Source organism: Lepisosteus platostomus, chromosome 6 (assembly GCF_059453375.1).
Source record: "Lepisosteus platostomus isolate fLepPlt1 chromosome 6, fLepPlt1.hap1, whole genome shotgun sequence".
Lineage (NCBI taxonomy): Eukaryota > Metazoa > Chordata > Actinopteri > Semionotiformes > Lepisosteidae > Lepisosteus > Lepisosteus platostomus.
In genome coordinates this window covers 9,787,362-9,813,037 of record NC_142616.1, presented here as the reverse complement: position 1 = coordinate 9,813,037, position 25,676 = coordinate 9,787,362, and the positions used below count along the sequence as shown (strand labels likewise).

At 46.8% G+C, this 25,676-nt stretch overlaps 3 protein-coding genes across 3 annotated transcripts; all 3 read right to left on the bottom strand.

Annotated features, from left to right (window-relative positions):
* Positions 1 to 3,233: 3,233 nt before the first annotated feature.
* LOC148660095 (G protein-coupled receptor 4-like) lies at positions 3,234 to 8,001 on the bottom strand. Its single transcript, XM_088634121.1, has 2 exons — positions 7,670 to 8,001; positions 3,234 to 5,018 (listed from the first exon to the last, which is right to left on the bottom strand). The coding sequence occupies exon 2, from the start codon at positions 4,988 to 4,990 to the stop codon at positions 3,980 to 3,982; it is 1,011 nt and encodes a 336-aa protein (XP_088490247.1). The 5' UTR covers positions 4,991 to 5,018; positions 7,670 to 8,001; the 3' UTR covers positions 3,234 to 3,979.
* A 741-nt stretch (positions 8,002 to 8,742) lies between these two features.
* Positions 8,743 to 16,522, bottom strand: LOC148660094 (G protein-coupled receptor 4-like). Its single transcript, XM_088634120.1, has 2 exons — positions 15,196 to 16,522; positions 8,743 to 10,351 (listed from the first exon to the last, which is right to left on the bottom strand). The coding sequence occupies exon 2, from the start codon at positions 10,215 to 10,217 to the stop codon at positions 9,237 to 9,239; it is 981 nt and encodes a 326-aa protein (XP_088490246.1). The 5' UTR covers positions 10,218 to 10,351; positions 15,196 to 16,522; the 3' UTR covers positions 8,743 to 9,236.
* A 504-nt stretch (positions 16,523 to 17,026) lies between these two features.
* LOC148660093 (G protein-coupled receptor 4-like) lies at positions 17,027 to 25,106 on the bottom strand. The gene is made up of 2 exons (XM_088634119.1): positions 24,184 to 25,106; positions 17,027 to 19,534 (listed from the first exon to the last, which is right to left on the bottom strand). The coding sequence occupies exon 2, from the start codon at positions 19,416 to 19,418 to the stop codon at positions 18,375 to 18,377; it is 1,044 nt and encodes a 347-aa protein (XP_088490245.1). The 5' UTR covers positions 19,419 to 19,534; positions 24,184 to 25,106; the 3' UTR covers positions 17,027 to 18,374.
* Positions 25,107 to 25,676: the final 570 nt, after the last annotated feature.

Here is a 25,676-nt window from a genome sequence, read left to right as displayed (position 1 = left end):
CTGAGTTCACAATGGGTTACCCTCTGGTGCTCTGGTTTCCTACTACAGGTATAAAGATATGCTGGACGTAAACAAAAACTGGCCCTGGTGTGAATGCGTGTTTGTGTGGACTGGTAACATTCCACCTTGTGCCTCATGCTTGCCTGGGTGAGCTGCAGCTCCCCATGACCCTACTGAATAAAGCACTTAGGAAATAGCCTGATAAATGAGGTATTGCACAAGCCTTCGTTGCTTACTTATAAAGAAGTGTTGCCTTCACAACTACTAGAGAAGGCAACCAGGAGAACAGAAATCATAAAGCCAGGGTACGGGTTTCAATAGCATGGTGGGCAGCGTATTCCCAACTCCTACCACCCTTTGTGTAAAGATGTCCGAAGCCTGACTGGAGAATCTCACCCAGCGGTTGCCTAAAAGAAGCCAGGGTGTCGGCTACAACACCACGGTTGGGTCGCTTGTTCCAGACCCCCACCCCCCTTTGTGTAAACTTTGCGCTGGCTCTCCGCAGCTTTACCTTTTGTTCCGGAGCATTTGTTTATTTTTCTTATTTTTTTTAACGTTGTGACTTGCTGTGCCTCTCACCCCTTCAGCAAACGTCGGTGTGGGTGCGCCAGCAGCATGAAAGAACCACAAAAAACACACACACACAAACAGGAAGGTTCGGGCGATACGCATTTCCTTTTACCGGCTTTCAAAAGCAGCTTCAAAGCCCGCACAGAAAGTGTGCTCACTCTGCGGTGCGCCGCATCCGGTTGAGAGAGAGTGACACAGCAGCTGTCGCCCAAAGGCTGCTGGCACTGCGGTTGAGCACTGACAGCCAGGGAGCTCCAAGCCCATCAGGGCTCCTGCCACGATTGAACTCCTTGAAAGAGATCACTTCGTGAAGTGCATGTCTGGGTTGGGCTATTTGAAAATAGCCAATACACCGCCCTGAATGGCCCTGCATCCTGGGTTATGCAGCTTGACAGTGGCACTGAGCCGACTGGAGACAGGAGAGAGGGGTCTTAGTGCCGACAACAGGGGGGTTTATTGTCCTTTAGTTTTCAATGGGAGTGCTGGTCTCTAGGGCAGAAAGCGGGATAGTGAGAGATACTCTCCCATACCAGGACATACTGTATAGTTGTAATAATAATTCCTTACACTTATATAGCGCTTTTCTGGACATTCCACTCAAAAGCACCTTACAGGTAATGGGGAATCCCACCACCACCAGTGTGCCGCCTCACCTGGATGATGCTCCAGTCCTCTCACCACACACCAGCTCTCAGTGGGGATGAGAACAGAGTGATGAAGCCAGTTCAGAGAGGGGGATTATTAGGAGGCCAAATTGGTAAAGACCAGGGGGAAAGTTGACCAGGACACTGGGGTAACACCCCTACTCTTTTCAAGAAATGCCCTGGGATTTTTAATGACCATGGATAGTCAGGACCTTGGTTTTATGTCTCATCCGAAGGATGGCGCCTTTTTATGGTATAGTGTCCTCGTCACTATACTGGGGCATTAGGACCCACACAGACTGCAGGGTGAGCACCCCCTACTGGTCCCATTAACACCACTTCCAGCAGCAGCTTTAGCTTTCCCAGGAGTCTTCTGAGCTTCAATGGGGACTAAGTGCCTGCTGTGAGCTGCAGGGTGATATGGCTGCTGGCTATTGTGGCAAAACAAGTCACAGCACAGCTCAGTGAAAGATTGAAAGAGGCCTCCCAGGGATCAGACCTACAGAGTAATCCTCTACCCATCTGCTCTGCTTACCATTGTTCATAAACATCCTTTTATACTTCAAAACACCTCCTCTATGTACCTAACATGGTATTGGAGAAGCACATATTTTTGGATCAATATATTTAGGGTTAACTTCTGGTCCTTCCTACAGAATTCCAAATATGCAAGACAACAGTGTGCTTGTTCAGCATGTTCATCAGTCAGATTCTTTTGTGGCAACAACAGGTGTTTGTACAGCATATCTTTCACACAAGAAATTCTTGCACACAGGGCAAATCTTACACATGGAAATCCTATAGAGAAATCAAAATACTAAAAAAGATGGATGGTAAAGCAGATGGCGGGACATCCTTATATAGGGCAATGCAGGAGGCAACAGAAGCAGTGTAACAAAGCGTTCTTTCAGGACCCTATGCAGACAACACAATCCAGGGAGGAGTGAGGAAAACGGGGGGAAAAAAGCATGCAAGGGGGCTGGAAGGAAAACAGGGGGCGTGTCCACAGTGCGCTGGTGTTCAGGGGAGGTGTGGCCAAGGCAAACAGTCCAAGGGAGTCCAAGGCAAACCCGTGAATGTAGCAATAGTCCAAGACCAGGTAATTCATCCTGACAGACAAACAGAGTTTAAAGCTGGAGCAGGATCCGGGACCAGGCGCTCCGAGCCCCGGACCCAGAAGGTCAGGACGCCGTAGAGGCCAATGCCGCCGAGTCGCATCTTCCAAAGCTGAGCCCAGATTGGCAGGAACGTCTGGCTTTTATAGGACGGCGAGCAGGAACCAGAGGCAGGTGCAGGGGATAAAAACAAAACAAGGAAGGGCTGGAGCGTCCTTAAGAGGAGAGGTTTATGATCGTGACAAGCAGTCAGGGTCAAGAGTGAGAGGGAAAATGAACAGTCCAGCACTGAGTGGGGGGGGGTGGAGTAGACTGCTGCAATATTATTTGGCCGGCCCTTGTGTTTGATCAGTGAAGTGTGTTCTCCCCTGGATGAAAATGGTGTTTTCTTTCACTGCTTGGCAATTCTATCCCATTGCTTCTTGGTCTGGGCTTTGCGAAACTTCCAGTTGATCAGTGTTTGTTTTCCTGCGAGCTTCAGTGCAAAGGGCGGACATCAACAACGGAACCCGGAAGACTGGAATCGGAAGAGCTACTTTCTGATGCAACTTCTGAAAGTTTGACTTTTGATCAAGCAGGCTCAGGCAACAGTGCATTGAAGCCTCCAGTGCACATGAGGAGAGTATCGGAGCATGATGAATTTCAAGACAAATACTATTTCATTTCCAAAAGTTTTTAGGTTATCAAAAAACAGGACTGTTTTTTTTTCTCGTTGGAAAACAGGACCCCACAATTCAGTATTATTCTCCTTCGCATCTAAAAAAAGTTGACTATGAACGATTCTTAAGAGGTGAATACGAAGAACACATCTATAAATGTCTGTCTGATGGATATTGGCTCCGATTCAATTCACACCTTCTAAATGCACGTCAAAAAGCAAAAAAAATCAAGACAATGACGAATACTGGATCTTACATTTTAATGCGCGTAAAAAAAGCTATACAATTGAGTAAAATCAGGGCTGGGTTGTGGTATCCGTAAGCCCTGGGCACTTTCACTCCGAAATGTGCAAAAAGAGGGGTCAACGCCAATTGAATTATGTCGATTGACACAGTGCACTTTAAACTCTTCTAATACTAAACCACGTGATTGATGGAGCGAGTTGAGTGTCACCATCACTTCGATACTTCAAGTTTCTAGAACAGTTGCTAGAGAGCGTATGATTATTGATTTGGAGCACCTAGAGTCGATCGCAAGCATGTTGTTTTAGCTTGTTTCTCGTTCTTCACTAATGTTTCCCTCCTTTTTAGGCCTTAAAAATTTCGTAGGCCCTAGGCACTGTGCCTACAGTGCCTCATGGGAAATCCGGCATTGAGTAAAATATTAACTGCACTGCTTTAAAAATTCCACATTGAAGTGGGATGCTAAAGTGTTGTTTGCAACTCTTTGGATAAATAGCTTGACAAACAGGGGCTGTGTTCTTTTAAAGCTGGGGGGTCATCATCGTGGCTGAGCAGGACTTCAACACTCGTTTCGTCATTATTGCCAAATGAACATATTACTTGAAGGAGCTCTGGCATATCCATTATTTTTACATAATAATATATTTGCGTGCCATGTTGGAAGCTGTGCGGGAGGTGATTAGCTCTGCTATGCATGAATGATGCCCTGTAGGTGGTGCATTAAAGTGAGATGAGGTATCGGGGGACTCTAGACCGCATCTCTCTGAGACACAGCTTCAGACACAGTGTGAACAGTTTCTCTGCCTCGATCCGATCTTCTGGGCCTCCTCCCCCAGTTCTTCAGGCGGTTGACCTGCTCCTGACTGCAGCAGCCCGAGTCCAGGATCTCTCGGAAGTCGGTCCGGAGGAAGATGTACATCACGGGATCCAGGAGGACGTTTAAGCTGAGGATCCCGACGGAGATCTGCAGGAGGTCGAACAGCCGGCCCTCGTAACCGCAGCTGTCTGCCACCACCAGCGTCCCTGCGTAGACGGCATAGCTCACGACGTGGTAGGGCCCGAAGACTGTGGTGAAGATGATGATGATCAGCAGCAGGAGGCCATAGATCTTCCTCTTCTCCTGGGGGGAGATGAAGCAGTTGCTGGCCAGCACCTGCCGCACGCGGAAAAAGCAGAAGAGGAGGAAGGCAAGGGGCACAAGGAAGGTCAGGGGGATGACGATCAGCTGAAGGATGGCAAAGCCCCGAGGCGTGGGGATGGTCTTCAGGCAGTCATTCCCACGCACGCTGAAGCCGATGTAGACCGACCAGGAGACCGTGAATATAATGAGCACCCACAATGCCAGGCAGGCCAGGATGCTGTTCCTGAGTTTGCGATGCCTCTGGAACCACAGCGGATAGACGATGGCCAGGTACCTCTCTAGAGAGATGAAGCACATGAAGAAGATGCTGGAGAACATGGTGATGTAGAAGATGCAGCTCACCAACCAGCAGGCCGTACTGCCCAGGTACCACTCGTTCATGTTCAAGGCAAAGTCAATCCAGATGGGGAGGGTGGCGATGTGGAGGAGGTCAGACAGCAGGAGGTTGATGATGTACACCGGGAGGGTGTAGTCGGACTTGATCAGGCGGTACAGCCCGTACATGGCCAGGCAGTTGGAGGGCAGCCCGACGCAGATGATGCAGCTGTACAGAGGGGGGAAGAAGACCCACTCGATGTTCTTGTTGATGGTGCAGTTTTGGTTATGAGTGACCTCCATGGTCTTCTTCTTAGAAGTAAGGACTGAACTGAAGGGAAGAAAACAGATTTTGAGAGGTGTATTAATACTAAAAGCTACTAATTCTAAAAATATAATACTAAAATATAGAAGTATAAGAAAAGTAAAAAAAGAATGTAGTAAAAGAATAATACTGAACACTGATATTAAAAGTGGAGAAATTGAATTTGCTACTCATAACTAGAAAGATCTCACAATCTATCTTTTGGGGGTTCCTGCAAGACATCAGTTTATAGAGATCCACATTTGTTAGGGCTCTGAAAGACCCTGATATACAGAAAACCATGTTCTATGGTTTTGGGGTTCCTGAAAGATCTCGGTACACCAAAATCCCTGTTCTTTGGGGGCTCCTGAGAGACCAAGTCTCCCCATGCTCAGGACCTGGAACTACTGTATGCCACCTAACACTGGTCCTTGGTGACTCTGCTGTGTCACTGGACCAAGATCTGGCCATTCTTGGTTCAAATTCCTTCAGAGCGACGCTTTGAGCACATAGGAGGCATCCGGTGCATTAGGACAGACTACTCTTACGGGTACAGGCATTGAAAGCTACATCCGAACCGCTATCTTTTCTGAGATATACAGTAGTACCTTATTTTTCAGGGTTTGACGTCCTTCACTCCCCACAACAGCATGGGAGAACCAAACTGCTCACATTTGTTAGATCTGCGTTTGTGCTGGTTTGTGCCACTGAAAATAACTTCCCGCCTGCTTTCATCCCTGAGACATAGTGCCTTATTCTGGGGGTAATCATGTCACTTTGTACAAGGGAGTTTACAGTTAGTAACACTCTGGATAAATCATCTGGATAAATACTTTTAATTATTGTTTGTGATAAAAACACTTGCCATATGCTTTCTCAGTCTGACCTGGGGTGGATGTATTTTCTTTGCATTTATGTTAAGAGTAGAATGAAGTACATGTACAGTATGTCTCCAATATTATAATGTAACCACAAAAAGGGAACAAAAAATTGTATTTTCGCAATACTTCGTGGCTGTGTCTGTATTTTTTTTTATAAACAGAAGAAATAAGGAGTGTTTCATTGTATCATTTTTTAAAATAGATATTTAATTCAAAGAATTATTAAAATTCCAGCTCGTCTTTTGAGCTACATATTTAAAAAAGTTAGGATGAGCAACTCCCTGCATTAATGACCACTGTTATACAATGGACCATCATTTTCATGCAATGCAAATACCTAAATGTAGACAGTATGAGGAAATTGGATTATATAGTATGTTTTGTTAGGGGCAAAACCATATTGGAAACACTACGCTTTTTATTTGTTATTTGTCAACTCAACGCATTTTGAGAACGTCTTCCATATTGTTTTTGAATTGAAACATTTTACAGTTACTGTATATATATCCATCTGTTAATGGAGCACTAAGGAAAGAGATGTGTTCCTTTGCTTGTGCTGCTTTTAGGGGGGTAGGGCAACTTCACAGAGCTGTGCAATGTCTGCCAAAAATGAACAGGTGGAAAATACATACCCTAATAAGATTTTCGCGTTTATTTAATAATGTTTTTTTCTTTCACGTTGTTAAAATGGAGGTAGTTTATTTCGGGAGGAGGGGGTTAAGAAAAGCCCCCCGCGTTCTTCAAAATGCCTCTATGTGTATCGACCTTCTGGGTGACCAGAACAAGGATAAGAAGGATGTGTTTGCAGTGACACTAGCTAAGCAAAACTGCAATTTGCATATTGGAAACATGGAGATTGCTATCTGTTCACGGGAGCAAAGACATCAGGGAATCTAGAGACAACATCTCTGTCACCCGCTACCTGTATGTGTATACTTTCGGTGTGTATTGTATACTCTGTAGACAGTGTATATAGCATACTGTGTATACTATAAGTGGGTTTCGTATACTCTGTATAATATTTGTGTTTATAGTATGGTTTTCTGTTTATACTCTCTGTTTATATAGTGTATTCTATCATTGTATAGAGTATACTATCTGTGTAGATAGTACACAATCTTTACTGTGTGTGTATTTAGTGCTCTATATTTATTGTAAGTGTTAACTATCTGTACTCTGGATTACATATACAGAGACATTTATAGCAGGATGATACAGTATATATCACAAGCACACTTTACAATATACCATCTTAAAAGAGTGTACTGTGTGCAGTACATACTGTACATAATAACGTTCACTGAAGCCTGCAGTGCATACAGTATACTGCATGTATCACAAAGTTCTCTGAAGCCTGCAGAGCTCACTTCACAGGACTTTTTCAAGTCTTCTTCTCTTTTCCATCAGGACTCACACAGGGGGGAGCTCTTTGTCTTCCTCTGTGTATTCTTTAAAAGTTGAGTGGTACCCTGATCACTAGTTACCCTGCGCCCCCATCCTTAAAACTGTTATGTGCAAAAAAGGCGCTATATAAAAAGGGAATTATTACATACTATAAAACAAACACAGAAACCCAGGTCTAAAGAACACTCTGTAGTGTATAAGAATAAGAACTGGCTATGTGCCAGCCAGAGACAGAGAGATATGCGCAGTGAGATTAAAAGATATCGGACAGCAGTACTCTATGTTTGTCAACCTGACATGTCATGGCTTGGATCTAACTGCTAGCAGATATTTCTAACCACTTTCAATGCCTTTCTAATCACGTATCCTGTGGGGAATGAAAAGCCTCCTTACCTCGACCTTCTCTTCGGGTCTCTGCCGGCGGCGGGGGGGTCTTGAGCTCAGCTCGTGAGGAAGTGAGCTCTGCGAGTTCTACAAAACCCTGCGACGCGGCGGAGGCAGAAAAGTGGGGACACAGCCCGCGCTGGGTATTCTTCCACCAGGCGGGACTCGGGGACTCAAAATTCCCAACGCCAGCCCTGGATGAGCCCGGCTTCTTTCCTGTTTCTGTCTCTATCTCTGGAGTCCAAACGAGCACGAACAAATATAGGATTTGCATGGCTGCCAGATGTCCTACAGCGGAGGAATCTGAAATGGACGCTGAGTGTATGAGAGTGCAAAGTTGCATTACCCGAATTTCTGTAGGAGGGACTCTTACCCCACAGCCTTGCAGTTAATCTATTCCTGACAGGAAAGGTTAAGGAAGTAGGCAGCTGTTGCTCCCCCATCCTCATGGAAGGAGCCAATCAGCTAACCAGAGCATTATGGGAAGCCAGACTACCTGCGGCGGATCCCAGCCAACCCAGAGAGAACATGCAAACTCCACACACACCGGCACCCCAGTAAGGAGTGGAACCCAGGACCCCGGAGAGATGGAGTTGAGAGAGGTAAGAGAGTGCTGGGGAAAGGGCAAAAAGATGAAAAATCCATCGCATTAACAGCTTAACAAATTGTTTTTTGTTTCTTCTTTTTCCTTAATTCAATTTTACTAAGAATCTGGCCTCCCAACAGGTTTGGGCAATGGCTGGTGTGTGGATGTCAGGGTTTTTATGGGTTTTTTTTGGAGTTGAAGCAATAGAAATGACTTTATTGCAGATTTAAAGTTTAACAGAAAACATACAAAATAATATTATAATAAACAGTCGTTGATTGTTTCGGACACTTTTAATCTGTATATACTGTATTTGTTGGAAATCGGAAACAGATAAAAAAATGTTGCTTAAGGGGTCAAATTCATTCATTTCATCAGGAGGAGCCACTTGGAGAAGACTGACTGCAGTTCAGTAAAAGAGCTAAAAGACTCAAAACATGTGAAGAGAGAAAGAGATTTACTTAACTTTATGTAGATACAAAAAATACAAAAGGAATTTTATATATTTATGCATTTTAATGTTCAAGATGGTCTTATAATTTGATTGGAAGACTGACAGATAGTTAGGTCTACAGTTGGACTGTAAGGTCTACAGTCAGACTGATAGACCTAAGGTTGAGTCTACAGTTGGATTGTAAGGTTCACTGTTGGGTTGTAAGGTGTACAGTTGGACTGCAAGGTGTACAGTTGAATTGTTAGGCCTACAGTTGGACTGTTAGATCTAAGGTTGGACTGATAGGCCTAAGGTTGTACAGTTGGATTGCAAGGTGTACAGTTGGATTGTAAGGTCTACAGTTGAATTTGTAAGGCCTACAGTTGCTTTTCAAGGTGTACAGTTTGATTGTAAGGCCTACAGTTGGACTAAGACAAGTAGATTGCTCTCTTCTGCAAAAGACAAATGTTTACTAAGATAGCTCAGTCCTTTTCAAATATAATGAAAATCTGCCACAGATGGGATTCCTTAGTACCTCCGTCCTTAAGCCAAAAACTTCAAGTCTCTCTGATGGAGTACGAGACTCTATGGAAAGACCCCCTGCCGATTGATGCTGTTCTTGGCTTTTTCCAACAGAGCAAGTACTCCAGTGCCTCCCTGAAATCATTCCCAATGAAGGCATAGAGGATGGGATCGAGGACAGGATTGAGGCTGAGGATTCCCACAGTCACTCGGAAGAAGACAAAAAGGTCCGACTCAAAGCGGCACCTGTCCGAGGTCACCAGCGCCCCAATGCAGAGGGCGAAAGCGGTCACGTGGTAGGGCCCGTAAATGACGACGTAGATCAGCAGCACCAGGAGCAGCAGGTGCGTGATCCTCTTCTTCTTCCTGTCCGGCATGAAAGATTCCTTGTGGAGGCTCCTGTGAATCCGGGCGAAGAGGATCCCGAAGAGCAGGACGGGGAGAACAAAGGTGAAGGGCATGACGACCAGCTGGAAGACCGCAAACTCCCGCGATTTGGGGTAGCTCTCCAGGCAGAGATCGGAAGCCGGCCTGGTCCGCTCAAACCCGAAGCTGTAGCCCACAGACTGGATTGCGATGACAAGCACCCAGACGGACAGGCACAGCAAGCAGGCGAACTTCATCCTACGGTGGGACCGGAACCACAGCGGGTACACAATGGCCAGGTACCTCTCCAGGGCGATGCAGCACATGAAGCAGACACTGGCGTAGAGGCTGGTCCCGAACATGTAGCCAATGATCCTGCAGGCACTGTACCCAAACATCCACTTGTGGCCTCTCCTGTAATAGTCGATCCAGAAGGGCAGGGTGCTGATATGCAGCAAGTCTGACAAAAGGAGGTTGATGATGAAGACGGAGAGGGTGTAGTTGGCCTTGACCAGGCGGTACAGCCCGTAAAGGGCCAAGATGTTCACAGGCAGCCCGACACAGAAGACACAGCCATAGAGCACGGGCAGAAAGGTCTGGTCCACGGTGAAGTTTATGTTGCTGCACTGAACTGGGCCGGAGCTGTTCATATTGCCAGCCGCTGGGGTGAGGGAAGACTGGAAGAGCCAAGACCGGCACCAAACTTTCCCAGGGGATGCCTTACGAGGACGGAGATCGGGATCCTATTCTCCCGTCGCCCCCAGAGTGGAATCACACAGATAGCCTGGAAAACCAGAAGGGAAGGAAATTAAGCAAAGCTGATTTAAAAGACATAAACGTCAGCTGTTATCATGTTATCACCGTCTTGTGCGTGATGCAGTGATTGTTTCAGCAACCGAGGTCTGATCAAAGACACATTAATATTCCTGCCGATCGGTTGCAATTACTCAGAACGCACTATTGCAATCCAGCATCATGGCCTCCTAATAATCCCCCTCTCTGAACTGGCTTCATTACTCTGCTCCCCTCCCCACTGAGAGCTGGTGGGTGGTGAGAGTACTGGAGCATCATCCAGGTGGGGCTGCACAGTGGTGGTGGTGTAGGTGGGATTCCCCACTACCTGTAAAGCACTTTGAGTGGAGTGTGCAGAAAAGCGATATATAAGTGTAAGGAATTCTTATTAATTATTATCTATTGAGTTATAGAGAGGGTTGGATGTTGATATTTTAGTCACACACAAAACACAGCAACAAACCCCACATTTTAAAATGTGCGGCCTTAAATTGAAACCGACTAACTGGTTTCTCAGACAGAGCAGTAGCTGAAGAGGGTACGAAAGGGTATCTGTGGAATGATCCCACTTTTGAGTACAGCATGTGTGGAATAATCAGTATTTATGTTCTGGAAAAACACTTTACAATAAGCCAATGACACAAAGCCTTTTGGACTGTTTTGGCAGCCTTTTATTATGGGGTTTTGGTATGAGCTTAAACAGAAATATTGAAAACTGGCATGGAGTTAAAATGATTCACTGACATATTCTTCTGTTTCGTCTTGGTTACACCCAGGCATTACCACGGGTGGAGTGGTGGCTCTGTGGCTAAGGATCTGTGCCTGTGACTGGAAGGTTGTCAGTTCAAATCCCATGGCTGGCAAAGGGATCCTACTCCATTGGGCCCCTGAGCAAGGCCCTTAACCCTAACTGCTCCAGGGGTGCTCTACAATGGCAGACCCTGCACTCTGAACCCAAGCTTCTCTCCCTGTCTATGTCTCCATGGAGAAAAGCTAGGGTATGCAAAAAGACAAATTCCTAATGCAAGAAATTGTATAGGGTTAATAAAGAAACATTATCACATTATTATTATGATCATTACCATTGACAACCAGTAGTTTTTACACGAGGTCTTAGTCCCAATCTGATCCCATGTGGACACAGCTGGGAGATGTTTTCCAGGCAGCCCTGCTTTTAATTCTTTCAATCAGGCTGCCAACAATTCAGCGATCTGCTCCAGTAGCAGATCATTTAAGGCTTTCTCTCCACTCAGCTCACTGCTACAGTAAACTGCGTCTCAAGCCCTTTGTCCCGGAGCTCTGAATGAGCCGGGATTTCCTTATTTCCCCCCTCTGCTGCCTTTTTTTTCTCGCTCTCTGGATTTTCCTCTCCTTTTTAATTTTTGCCCCTCCTACTCGCTGTCACCTCTTCGGGACCAACGTGCCAGCGGCCCCCCTTTTTTTCGCTGACTATAAGGTCTTTTCTCGCTGGGAATCTCAGCCTCACAGGAGGAGGGCTCAGATTGTTTCTGGCCCTGACCACGGCCTGCAAGGCAGTCTCTTTGTCTCTCCCCTCTCATTTTCCCGTGCAAATGTTCTATCTGTTTTTATCCCCCCTTCACATCTTCCCTTTAGCCAGCAATCCGATTCTCTCATACCACTAGATTAAGCCTCGCTCCATCCAAAGACCCCCTAAGGTCACCCCGAGACCCTGCTCTAGGAGCTCAGCGTGCTATTCTCCATGGCCCTGAACTTCAGGGACCAGCCTTCTTCTTCTCATAGCTGGTATCCTTCTTAATATTATTACTGTTGTGTTAACATGAACAGTCATGAAGAATAGAAATGATGAGGTTGTATGATATTACACTCTCCCTGGTATGCCTCCAGTTGAACAATCAAAGTTCAGAGATGACGCAGGTAACACAACTATTTAGGGACGGGTCGACTGGAGAAACCAGTGCACCGACTGCTTACAAAATACTGCTCACTTAAATATCTACCTTTCGTTCAATATCTTTTTGAACGATACGTTTTAATAGGTTATAACATGCTCCAACAGCTTTGCTTTTGTAAAGGTATCTCCCCATCTGTATAATTCACTTATTTATAAGGACGATTGTGCTCATCTTTCCTGTACAGCGATTTTGATCTTCACTTGCCAACGCGTTTGGATCTTTTTCGGACGTCTGCATTTGTATTGCAATTTGCCTTCCCTGCTTCAGAGCAGTGGCCTGTGACTCGGGAGAAGAGGCAGGAGAAGGCAGGAGCGGCAGCGAGCCAGTAGTTTCACAGAAGACCCGGAGAGCGAAACCGGAAAGAAGGCATGGTCAAGATCTGGAAGGCGAACGGGGGGAAATCCATGCTCGTACCCGCAGAAAAACCCCGCGGAGTTCTCCGTGGCAGAGAGCACGGGGGAGATCCACGAGACGGCCAGGTCGAAACGAAGCAAAGGCAACAGCTTAGCCAAGCAGGAACTAAACACAGGAGCAAGCATGGCCGAGGTGGCCGAGAAGCAAGATAAAGCTCTCAGACTAATCCAGCATCTGGAATGTGGAGGCTGATCTTAAAGAGCCTGTGCTCTGTACGCGGTAAGCGATCATTGATTGGACACCGGATCGTGTAGGCACGGCAACCGGTGGTTGGACGGGTGCAGCTGATGTTATGCAGGTTGGCGCTGTAATTTGCTGGGAGCCTTCCAGCTGTCTGGCGTGATCGGTGTCACTTCACAAAGGGCACAACCCGTGTCAAAACTCTCCGTGAATCTACTGAGCACACAGGCTAAAGACTAAATACATTTTCTAACGGTTTTATCCAATTCGGGGTCGCAGGGTGAGCCAGAGTCAAACCCAGCAAGCAGCGAGTGCACACACAGACACAAACACACACACACACTCACACCAGGGCCGATATTCCCAGAAGCCAGTTTTCCCACCAGCATGTCTTTGGACTGTGGCAGGAGCACCAGAGGAAATCCACATGAACACAGACAGAACATACAAGCTCCACGCAGATAGCACTCCAGGAACTGGACCTGATGAGGAGTCATTCATAGTTTTTGGAGTGAGATGGAGGACAAAAATACAGGAAGGTCCTGTGTTTTACAATTTATGCTCGTTACTGTTTTAAGATGCATTTTTCTTTAATGTAACAGTAGTTTTTTTTTTTTCAGAATAAAGAGCAAGGCATTCACCTTGCCTTGAAGAGGACAGAACTGAAGAAAAAAAAGTTTGCATAAAAACTAAGAACAGGAGGCACTACTTTACACAGAAGGTGGTGGGAGTGTGGAACAAGCTGCCCAGCCATGTTGCTGAAGCTGATCTGTTTGCATGTATGCAGTTCTTGTAGACAAGTCCCAAGGAGTATGGGCCAGCCCCCTTTGTGATGCCCACTAGCGCAGCCCTGAACCCCAGAGAGCCAAGCTGAACTCTAGTCCAAAAGGCCGATGGAGAACTATCTAGGTTCCAAGGCGATGATATCACCACTGAGCCCTGTCATTAGGCCAATATTCTGGGGCATGGATTCCCGGACTTGATTCCATTCCACCCATCCTGGCAGCATTCCATCAGACAGTTTCACAACCATATAACCACACCCACCTTCCCTGGGAAATGTATGACATTTTGCATTTATTGCCAATATAACTTTAGCTATTCACCTGTTTTCTCATACATGAGAAATGGATTTCCTGATTAGTTTTTTTTGTGCTTTGTGCTGTTGCTTTTCAATATGCAATATTTAAAGTTTATCTCGCACTAGTGAAGTGTTACAGATATTGTTTCCATCACAGCACTTAGAACAAAAAGACAGCACTGGATCTGTGTTGTTTGAAACACCTAAAGACTCCAGTACAAGTTTGTTTTGAGGATGCTAGACCACTGTTAGTATTCTTAACCTTTTCCGTCTGCTAAATTGGATATGCTGTGCAACAGTGTGAGACCATTTTAGTATCAGCTCATCCCACATAACAACATCACCATGTACTGTATATTCTGTACTACTGTACACCATGTACTACAGTATATACTGAAGGGTCAGTGTCAGTCTGCGTTGGCTTCAGAGGGAAAAGTAAAGATCAATTCCGCGTTGAAACCTGTTATACCGTTCTCTGCACCTGAAGGCTTAACATTCAAAACGGTACTTTGTTTCTGATTTGCAGCGTTTGATTAGCCTCTGCTTGTTCGTTTAACATACACTGTAATAATGGAAAAAAGAACAACAGCAACCAGCGCATTACATTACGGTCGGATTCCTGTCAGGTATCATACTTTGGCAGGGAACATGGTCATAATTTTCAAGGCGCCTGTTGCAACATTATTTTTATAGTGTTCTTCGCACGTTCAGAGACTGCGGTACTTTAGCAGTCGGTAACACACTCATCTACAGTACACTTCTTGTCATTTCACCGCATTGAAGTTTTCAGAAACCCGTCCGTGTCACAGCAGAAAAGATAGCGCACAGTAACAAAACTTCAAAAGGTCTCTTTTTATCTCGTTTGAAGACTTCGTTTGCTTTCTAAGTTTGTGACCGAAGTGTTAAAAAACATTCTCATTAAACATTCTGCCCAGATGTTGACTTCATCATTTTTAATCATTCCGGACAGCTGAAAACTACCAACATGTGTTTATTGTCACGTGTCACTGCGATGTACTGTGTGTTGTTTTTGTGTTTTCAGATTTACAGAATGTATTTTACAGCAGTAGTAATAAAAACAGTTATTATATTGCTTGCGTTGGCCCAGAGGTGTAGGAGTCCCCCTTAAAAGGTGCGGAGGTAGAGAGCCAACTTTGTTTTCCACACTTGCGGACGCGGAGCCCACCAACATTGTTCATATGCAGAGTAATAAAAATAAGATCTTACTTCAATAAACGCACTCCAGAGATGCACAGCAACATCGCGCAGAAGTTTGTCGTCCGCGCCGAAAGCTTGCATGGGATATCGCCGAGGGGGGTTCCACCTCTGGGGGGTGGTGGAGGGGGAGCGGCCGCACCAGAACCGCGATCTCCCCCTTTATAGACAGGATCCGTTCTGCCCGTCTCTCTTCTCTCTCCTCATGCCTGGACTTCTCTGCCGGACTCCATCACTGCCCATCACCGCGTATGGCTTCTCGGACAATACATAGCAAGGGGCTCTCGCATCGTGTCCACTTTCTGAAGCTCGGAGTTTAAGCCCCACGTCCTCCGCTCCCCCATTCACAGATAGCATTCCGATTGTGGTCGGTGTGACTCTAAGCTAGGGAAAATGAAAGTGTGGGTGTCTTATTACAGAGGGAGAAGCGATCTTGTCGCTGCGTATCGCATAATTCCAGACTGGTGACATGGACTTAGAGATTTCTGACAGGTTCAGGCTGTCGAATTTTTTAACTCCTAAAATGAATCAGTGCATTAGCTTACTATAAATTTGGCCACAGATCAGAGGCTAGTGACTCCATTAAGGTAATCGATTTAGTAATTCTGGATTTCCAAACCGGATTTTGCTCTTCACTTATATCTCCTTTGGAATCTAACAGTTCAGGGTTTGAATTCCGTTTGTTTTGTTTTTAAAATTTGTCTGTGCAATTAAAAAAATGTATAGAAAGGGGTGCATGTTTTTTTTTTTGGGGGGGGGGTACTTTATTATTTGACTTTAGAACAGACAGTATATCTGTGTTGAATCTACCTACTTGAACTACTATCTTTAATGAAGGTAATGATTCACATTTGATTATTGAAATAGAAAAGTAAACTAAAACTCGTTCTGCAACCTTTAAACTTATAGTAAGGAAGGTGTGTCTTTATTTTGCTTGATGAAACAATGAAACAATCTAACTTAGTTACTTACTAACTTTAGTTGTGTCTGGACTTGCACACACATCTGCCAGAAGCTAATCTGGGACATGGAGAAGAATTTGTTGGAATAATAAACCCATAAGAAAAATGGGAGTAGTTACAAACAAGAACGGGCATTCTGCCCGAATAACCTGTTTTGTTGTCGACAACTAATTGAATCTTATCCAGTGGCTTCTCTGGAATAGCCAGGGTATTCTCTATAATAGCAACAGGGCTGGGCAGCTTGTTCCCCACCCCCACCACCCTCTGTGTAAAGAAGAGCCTCCTGTCCTGACTGGAGGATCTCACCCAGCTGTGTCTGGAGAGAAGCCAGGGTATCGGCTTCAACAACATGATTGGGCAGCTTGTTCCCCACCCCCGCCACCCTCTGTGTAAAGATGTGCCTCCTATCCTGACTGGAGGATCTCATCTCAGCTATTACTTAAAATGAGCCAGGGCATTGGCTTCAACAACACAGCTGGGCAGCAAGTTCCACACCCCCACCACCCTTTGTGTAAAGAATTGTCTCCTGTGCTGACTGGAGGATCTCACCCAGTTGTTACTTACTGTAAGAGTAGCCAGGGTACCAGCTTAAAGAACACGGCTTGTCTCTTACACACCTTACTCACCTGTTAGGTGGTGAGGAAAGCAAACAAGCATTGTGCAGTAAACCTGCTGTTGTGATATTGCATAATCCCGAAGTAGCAAATGAGTTTGAGCTCCTCCATTGACTGACGCTTTGCTGTTCTAGGAACGTAAAAGGTCTCTCTGGTTGGTAGACATCTGGCCTTGATGACTACCAACCGGTCTGTTCCACTTACAGCTTTGGACGAACCATTGCAACAGGTCAGAAATGTCGATCACAAGATATAGTTCTCCAGGAAGAGAGTGTTATAAGTTTATTGCGTGAGGCATTTTTATTGTGTGGTGATTAACCGCTGTGCCTGAGCCAAGAGACAAGCACCTATTGTGCTGCACTCACCCAGAACCCACTGAAGCGCAGTAAGCCGTGTCACAGTCTCATAAACGGAAATCCGTCCAAAGGACTGAAGGGACAATTCCACAAAATCTACAAAATCGAAACTGCCATTTGACATTTACATGTAGACCTGACAGGCAAGAGGGAATTTGTCTGGTCTGGTCTCTGGAGAGGCCTTCTGGGGCGCTTCCCAGAGCTGCGCTGTGACCTCTTGTCTCTCTACTGGCCTGGCTACATCTCAGCATTACTGTCACTCCGGACTTCACTGCGGTGGTTGTTGTTGGAGGGGAGGGGTTGATGCACAGGCAATACAGGATGCCATTCAGAGGAATTTGCAAGGTGTGGCGAACTTCACTGGCGACAGACATCCGACAGCAAAATGCCAATGGGGGGTGGGGGTGGTTATCGTAACCTGAATTCTGTCAGGGGGGGGCCACACCCTCCGTGAGATGGACTGGAATACTGTTTTGACTGCCCTGTACAGCTCCCGGAGACTGCCCTGCTCCTTCTGCACTGGAATCAAGTGCAGTATCTTCTCCTGCTCTCGCCCCATCGGCAGCTGAAGGGCTGTCAGCCCGGTTCTTTCTGTTTCCTTTTTGAGGTTTGCCAAGAATGGGGAAACGAAACGCGTTTTTTTAAAAACAAACCAAAATGCAACCTGTCTGATCTGGCTGATCCAAGGGTTGGCGCAGTGGTTACAGGAGTATTGCTACGGGACCCGGAGCGCAGTTCTGGACCCAGGATGCTGTCTGTGTGGAATTTGTATGTTCTCTGTGGCTTCTGGGAAAACTGGCCCTGGTGTGTGCCCTATGATGGGCTGGCTCTACCCTGCCTTGTGCCCATCGCTTGCCAGTATGGGCTCCTTCTGCCCCGCAACCCCAGAAAACCCTGATCATGAAAGGGTGGGATGGATGTTGTTCCAAGCCAGCTGGTACTGTAGGTGCACTCAGTTCTAAAGGCTGGACTTGTTGCAAGCGCCATCTGAGTCCTGGACAGGGGTAGGACAGCAGGATCTCAACCCAGATCTCAGCCCAGCACCTTCTACGTCTGAGTCCCGAGCCCTGCTTGGTCAATGCTGCCTGGGTATATCAAGAAAGGACTGTGCAGTTCAGTGTGCTGGGATCTGCTTTTCCAAGGATCTCCGGGATTTCCTGTTAAAGAACGGGCTCCTCCATTGAAGAATGCCTGCCTCTGCACAGTGCTCAGTGTTGCAATAAGTCAGGATGGGGCCAGTGTCTTTTATGGAAGCATCTTCATTCTTGGGACACAGGTTGCGGCAGTGTTGGGATGGTCCCTCCTCCTTCCCGATGAACCCTGGGGGTACTCCTGCGGCTCATTCGGCTAATCAGCCCCCGGCAGCAGGGGAAGTTGAGCAGTGTTTCCCTCACGTCACCGCGGAGGAAAATGTACAGGATAGGGTCGGCCGCAGTGTTAAGGCTCAGCAGTCCGAACGTCACCTTGTAGGTGATGAACATTTTGGCCTCGAAGTCGCACTTGTCCGTCGCCAGGGCCGCCCCTGCGTACAGAGTGAAGACCACGATCTGGTAGGGCCCGAAGAGGAAGGCGAAGATCATCACGACGGCCAGCAGCAGGCCGACCGTGCGGCGCTTTTCGGCGGCGGACATGAAGATGGCCTTGCCGAGGGAGCGCCAGACGCGGACCAGGACGAAGAGGAAGAACAATGGCGGGGGCACGAAGACGAGGGGGAGCAGCACCAGGACGAAGACCACAAACCCCGAGTTGCGGGGGTACTGCTCCAGGCACCGGCCATCCTCCACCTTCTCGTAACCCAGCACGTACCCCCAGCCGATGGCCAGCACGCTGACCACCCACACTGCCGCGGCCAGCAGGCACGTGTTCCTCAGCCGGCGGTGGCTCTGGAACCACAGCGGGTGGACGATGGCCAGGTACCGCTCGGACATGATGCAGCACATGAAGACGATGCTGCAGAACATGGTGATGCCGAACACGCAGCTAGCCACGGCGCACACCATGGTCCCGAAACGCCAGATGTGGCCGCTGTGGTAGTAGTCGATCCAGAGGGGCAGGAAGGCGATGTGGAGGAGGTCAGCCAGCAGGAGGTTGATGATGTACACTGGGAGGGTGTAGTTGGCTTTGACCAGGCGGTACAGTCCGTACAGGGCCAGGCAGTTGGTGGGCAGCCCCACGCAGAAGACGCAGCCGTACAGGACCTTGAGAAAGGTCTGGTCAGCGTCGAAGTCCAGGTCACAGCCGGTCACGTTGGACACGTTCTTGGCAAGAGGGGCGTGGCCAGAGGTTGGCCCAGAGCCGTCCATGGCTGCTGCGGGTGACTGCTGGGGGGGAGTTCTGCTACAGGAAGTCCCCGCTGGGAGTCCTTCTGGTGGATCTGACCATCAAAAGAAGGTCTTGTAGGAGTGCAGGATCGGATGACCTAATGGGAAGATAGGGGGAGAGGAGGATGTTAGTTACAATGGTGTTTCGCTCCCACACATTGATCAGACCTTCAAGGCAATGGCGTCTATGGAGTCAACCAGGAAAGTCTGGGAGAGATGTCGAAAGTTCAGTCCGCCTCAGCTCTCCTAATTTGTAATCATTTTTTTCCCCCATTTTTTTTTTTTTACAAAAAACAACAGATAATGCTCTTTCACTTAAACAGATTAACAAACCTCAGCATTGAAAAAATAGAACCCATCAGCCTCTCAGGGCCTCTGGCCAGCAGCTCCTCCCTCTTTGATACAGATACAGATAAGGTTGTTCCCAGCAACCCAAGGCTGGCTGGGTCCACGTGAGGTTCATTCATCTTGACATCAATTCTAAAAGCTAGACAGGGGCCCCTTCCCTCCCTAACCCTTCCCTTCTGCTTCCCTCCCTCCACCCCATCTCCACCTCCACTCCTCGCTCTGTGCGGGGGGGGCGTATCAACCCACAGCCAAGGGCGATGGACCTCAGACAAGCAGGTGAAGCCAAAATGTACTGTGACTAAGACACTTGGTAAACATTCTCGGTACTCCTAATTATTGGGTGGTGCTCTTCCTAGTAAACTACGATTTATGTGCTGGTAAACACTTTGTCACCAGGTTTAGTTTTGTCTTCTCGTTAGTTTTCGGGAGAGAAGGAGGAAGAACAAATTTAAACTTGTCTTAAAGGCACAGGGAGATCAGCGGTCATGACTAAGTAAAAATTCACCGGTTTGTGTTGGCGCGGGCGGCTCTTGGAAATTCCAGCTATCGAGACTTGGCCTATCCACGAGCTGGTTAAGACAAGAGCCTGTAGCTTCGCTGATTCCTTCAATTAACAAGGCAGAGTCTGTATTTAATTCCCGGTTCAATGCAGGGAAAACGTCCATCACAGGACCTTTGGTGCACATTGCACGTTGAAATGAATCCAGAGCTTTATGTCCGGCTATGTCATCCTGGCTGTTGGGAATTTTATGAATGGTGAGTTATCGTACCGGTGGGAGGAAATAGTTCTTATAATGGCCAGGGAGGTGGAAAGCTTCAATCTGGCCCAGAACCTCAGACGACTAAAGTGCTACTCTACTGTTACGCTCATTTTTTGTGTAATTATCATTTCCAATGTTGTTTTGAAAAGGACTGTGCTACTATTAGTGCACTGGCAGCTGAAATAGTAGGTCACACAGTTATATTACAGCAGGGACCATTATTCACCACTAAGGCACAGTCGTGAAATAAGTGACTCAGTTACGTTGCTGAAACTGATACCCTGGCCTCTTTCAAGGAAAGTCTGGGTGAAAGCCTTCAGTCAAAAGGGGGGAGGGTGCTTTTTTACACAAAAAGTAGTGGGAGTGTGGAACAAGCTAGCTCACCATGTTGCTAAAGGCAGGTTACTGCGATACCCTGGCTTCTGTCAAGAAATGGATGGATGAAACTCTCTAGTCAGGAAAGGATGAGCTTCTTTACACAAAGGTTGGTGAGGGTGTGGAACAAGTTACTTGTGATCAGCCAATCACGTTGCTGAGGCCAATACCCTGGCTTCAGTCAGCTGCCAATTGTCAAATGGTTTAGGTGGCCGAAGTGGCCTCCTCTCCTTTTTAACCTTCCTTATACTCTAATCAACCAGTTCTTACCAACAAGTAATGGTTTTCACCAATCACATCGTTCGGGATTTTAAAATCATTCCCCAACCACACGGGTCCAAATGACCGCAGGTAGTTTCATGACTCGGCAGAGTCACTTTTCAACCAGCCCCCTTTTCAAGGGCAGACAGCGGCAGCTGAGGTGGGGTGTGTTTCACTATTCACAGGCACACTGCGCGCGCCCAATGTCCGGCTCCAAACTCAGAGCAAAGTGGACATGGTGCTGTCCCTGTCCAGCGCAAGCGCTCCTGCCCTAACTGTGGTGGACGGTAAGACATCTCCCTGCTTTGTCAGGATCATCAGGAGTCCAATCCTGGAATCCATTCCCCGACACCCATTTCAGAGCAGCCCGAGCCTCTTCAAAGGCTGTGATGCCCAGGACCCCATTCATTCATTTTCTAACCCACGTGATCCAGCCAGGGTCATGCAGGGGTCAGAGTTGTTGTGCCAAACACAGGGCGTCAGCCGCGAGTTTGTGTGTTGAGAGTCGTCTTTATTTCATATGCATATGGGAGTCTTGTTCTGGTACGCAAGACTCCAAAGACAATGCCTACAGTGCTCTTTCACATAGTGAACCAATATTACCATAATTATAAAATAAAATACCTATATTTTCATTACTGCTGGATTGCGTGACAAGCAGCCCCGTCTGCTTGTAAACTGAATATACCATTTGTTCCAGGAGAGATCACTTGGTCAATTTCCTGAGAACTATGCCAGCTATGCCTAAAGATGCAGTGTGACTATATTATCTTTTGAGACAAGACATCCTGAGATGGAGTTAGCAAAATATAAGAACAGAAATACATAGCCAACAAGATATAATACAAACTTTTAGTCAAATCTTTTAGTTCATTCCCTCAGAGTCTATCCCAGCAGGCAACGGGCACAAGGCAGGGTACACCAGTCAATTAAAGGGCACAGACATATACAGACAATAGTACACTCACACCAGGGCCAGTACCCACCAGCAAGGCTTTGGGTGGTAGGACGAAACCGAGAAGACACACAAACTCCACCTAGGTAGCAACACAGGTTGTTAATAGTGAAGGAAGATGGTACAGGGCAGGTGACCATTCCACATTCAAGACACTCTCGTTTACCCTGAGGCTGTTCAGGTAGAACGTGCCTGTTTAGTTGGGAGATTAAGTTAAATCTGAATTCCTCAATCACACCCTCTGATTGTTAGGGTTAATTGTCATATTCACGCACACAGCCACAGCGATACCGGCGGTGAGCCTATTGCGAGACGTCACTTTCATTTGGGGCCATACAGCGAGTTACCAGCTGATGTGGTCGGAAATTTTGCGGGTAGTGTTAGGTCACCTGCAGTCAGACACAGGAGAACATACAGACTCCACCCAGATAGCACCCCAGGGCCAGGGCTGTGAGACAGCAATGCTCACCAATCCACTTCCATACCATCTTGTAAAACACTGATCACAGTTAAAAAGCGTGAGCAGGGAGCTGCACCAGCGTGCATGAGCTGCAAGGGAACAGGCAGTGATTACTTCCACACTGAACAACAGAAAGAGGAAACACACTGTTCCAGCTACTGAGGCTTCTCCAGGTCTGAGGGGGAGAGAAGATAAGATAAGATTTTTATTGTCCCCTGGGGACATCATCCTTGACATGATGTTGACAGCTCTAATGGATAGTGGAACAAAGAGATTTGAAACAAACCGGCTGTGGAAACATGTCATCCAATCGGTAGAAATAGCTGTCATATTCTCTCTATAATAGGCATTCGTAGAACTGTACAAACCGTAAAAAAAATGTGCAAGAAAACTGGAATAGCACACCTTTGAACCATAAACATTACAAGACACCTCTCTAGGACTGGCAGTAGTGAAATGCAACAGTAAAAATAGTTAGTATTTTATTCCTTTTTTTATTTTTTATTATTTGATTTTAATTTTTGCAAGACTAAGAAAACCATTCCATGTCCCAAACCTTCATACCAATCCATGCAGATGTTTTTATATTTGTTCAATGACTGTGAAATTTTCATTCAAGCTTAGTAGACATATTAGAGAAGACATAAAAAACAAAAGTTACATTCTAGGTGTGCCGTGCTTCAAGGAAGCAACTTTAGAAGAAAGACAAAAAAATGTGTTTGTTGGGGTTTATTTTTCTGTGTTTTTATTCTGGATTTTTCTTTCTACTGTGTGTCCTATATACAGACATATAAAAAAATCTGAAACTTCAGTCATGATGTCCAAGGGGTTCCTTTGAACCAGGCCTAACCAGGCCTGTACTGCACATGCTTTCCAAAATAATTCAAGGTATTAACGGGTGCTCCACTCCAGGAAGATATTAGCCCCGGATTCAATATGGGGGAGAGGAAGTATTTAAGGTGCATTTTGTGGACCTGTGCGCCGAGATTAGAGCACTTTCAATTTCCTGTGTATCCCCCCACTGTAGGTCCCATTTATTATCCAGAACGTGGGTTTCAGGTAAACAAGAGACATTCAAACACTGAGCAGCCCATCTACAGCTGGAGCAGTGGCACTGTGGCTGAGGATCTGTGCCTGTGGCTGGAAGGTTGCCGGTTCAAATTCCGAGGCCGGCAGAGGAATCCTACTCTGTTGGGCCCCTGAGCAAGGCCCTTAACCCCAGCTGCTCCAGGGATGCTGTATAAATGTGCTCTGACCCCCAGCTTCTCTCCCTCTCTGTGTGTCTCATGGAGAGCAAGCTGGGGTCTGTGAAAAGACAAATTCATAATACAAGAAATTGTATATGGCCGATAAAGTGATCTCTCTTAATCCAGCATGTTATGTCCTCAAGGCGTATTAGTGGAAATCTGCCTTAAAAGCATGACTGCTTGCTTGGCCTCGGAGGAATCCACAGACAGCGCTCGAGATTGCTGGCTCAAACGTACAGCACACGCAAAAAAGCCATTTTACTCGCTACCACTAAAATAGCTCCACCCCCCCCCCCCCCTCCAGAAAAATAACCCCCACGAAGCCAGAAACACTACCTACAGGTGACTCGGTCCTGGACCTTCAGGAACGAGGTGGGCGCCGAAGGGGAAGAGGACGCGCTGCGGTTCCAGGTAAATCCATTTGCAGAGCTGCAGGAGAATGCAGGCTTTTTCATTTATGGGCTGAGGAGTTTATCTACAGTGCGTTTGCAGGTACTCGAGGTCAGGATTTAAATATACTGCGGGCGGACCACGTGACTGCCTTTATGGGCTTCATCCCTCCCCGTTATCTCTTGACCAGGAGGTTGTAAAGACAAGAGGAAACCAGATGCTGCCTACGCCCACTTAACCACTGCGCAGATCCGCTGTGTCCGCAATGTAGAGACGATATCATTTGCAGCCCCCTGTATAGAAGTACACGTTTTCCAGTGAATATGTTTTCATCAAAACCCGCAAGTGCAAAAGGGGCACTGGTGGGTGTGAAACCTTCAATGGCAGTGTGGAGAAAAATCAAAGAAAAAAGCATGTCGATGGCATAAGCATGTACTCCCCTCGACTAAATTGAAGGTCATCCGGGGGCAGCAGGGCGGCACAGTGGATGGCATTGCTGGGGCCCTGGGTCCAATTCCAGGGGTGCTGTCTGGGAGCTCTGGTTTCCTTCCACAGTCCAAAGACATACTGAGAGGTTCTGGGGAAATTGGCCTTGGCGTGCCTGTGTGTCTGTGTGCGCACTGCGGTGGACTGGCGTCCTGTCCAGGGTGTACCCTGCCTTGTGCCGCTTGCTAGGATAGGCTCTGCTCCCTTGTGGTCCGGAAGTGGACCCAAAAAAAAAAAGAGATGGGTGAATGGAGCCCCACAGGAAGAAGGGGAATACTTTTGCGTGAGGACTGTGCGATATGACTTTTGCGGCAGATGAAAACGTGGAATTCTGTGGACAGGCAGATGCTTTTTTTCTTCTTGGCGTCTTTTCAATTCCAGCTTTATTGTCCCCTGGGGGGGAAAAAAACAACAAACATAACACAATGACAAATACACATCATCAAAAGAGAAGAGAATACAGTGTGTTACAGGAGAAAAGAAACAAGAGACAAGGCAGTTACTTTGCATTGTTTAAGAGTGGACTTGCAGTGGGGATGAAAGATTTCCTGTGTCTGTTGGTTTTACACCTGGGGGCACAGAGGCGTCTCCCAGATGGGAGAAGTGTGAATTCGCAATGCAGGGGGTGAGACACACACAACTTAAGTTGATTTGATTAGTCCCGATTAATTTGCCACTTATACTCACTAATTTACCCAGCCTATTCCAATTAGCGGTACTTACAGTATGTTGCCAACAAGAGAAGCAGTATGTTAAGACATTTTCAATGATTAATTTGTAGAAAAGTGAAAGGATAGTGTGGGTTCAGGACCAGATGCACATTTGTACAGAAGATTAGAAATCTGGAAAGAAGGAGAGCTGCCTGAGCCAAGCTAGGCAGCCACAGCTGGTCGAGATCTCAAGGGGCCTGCGGCTCACAGCTGGATTAGCTGTCTGAATTTATGACTCATTCAAGGC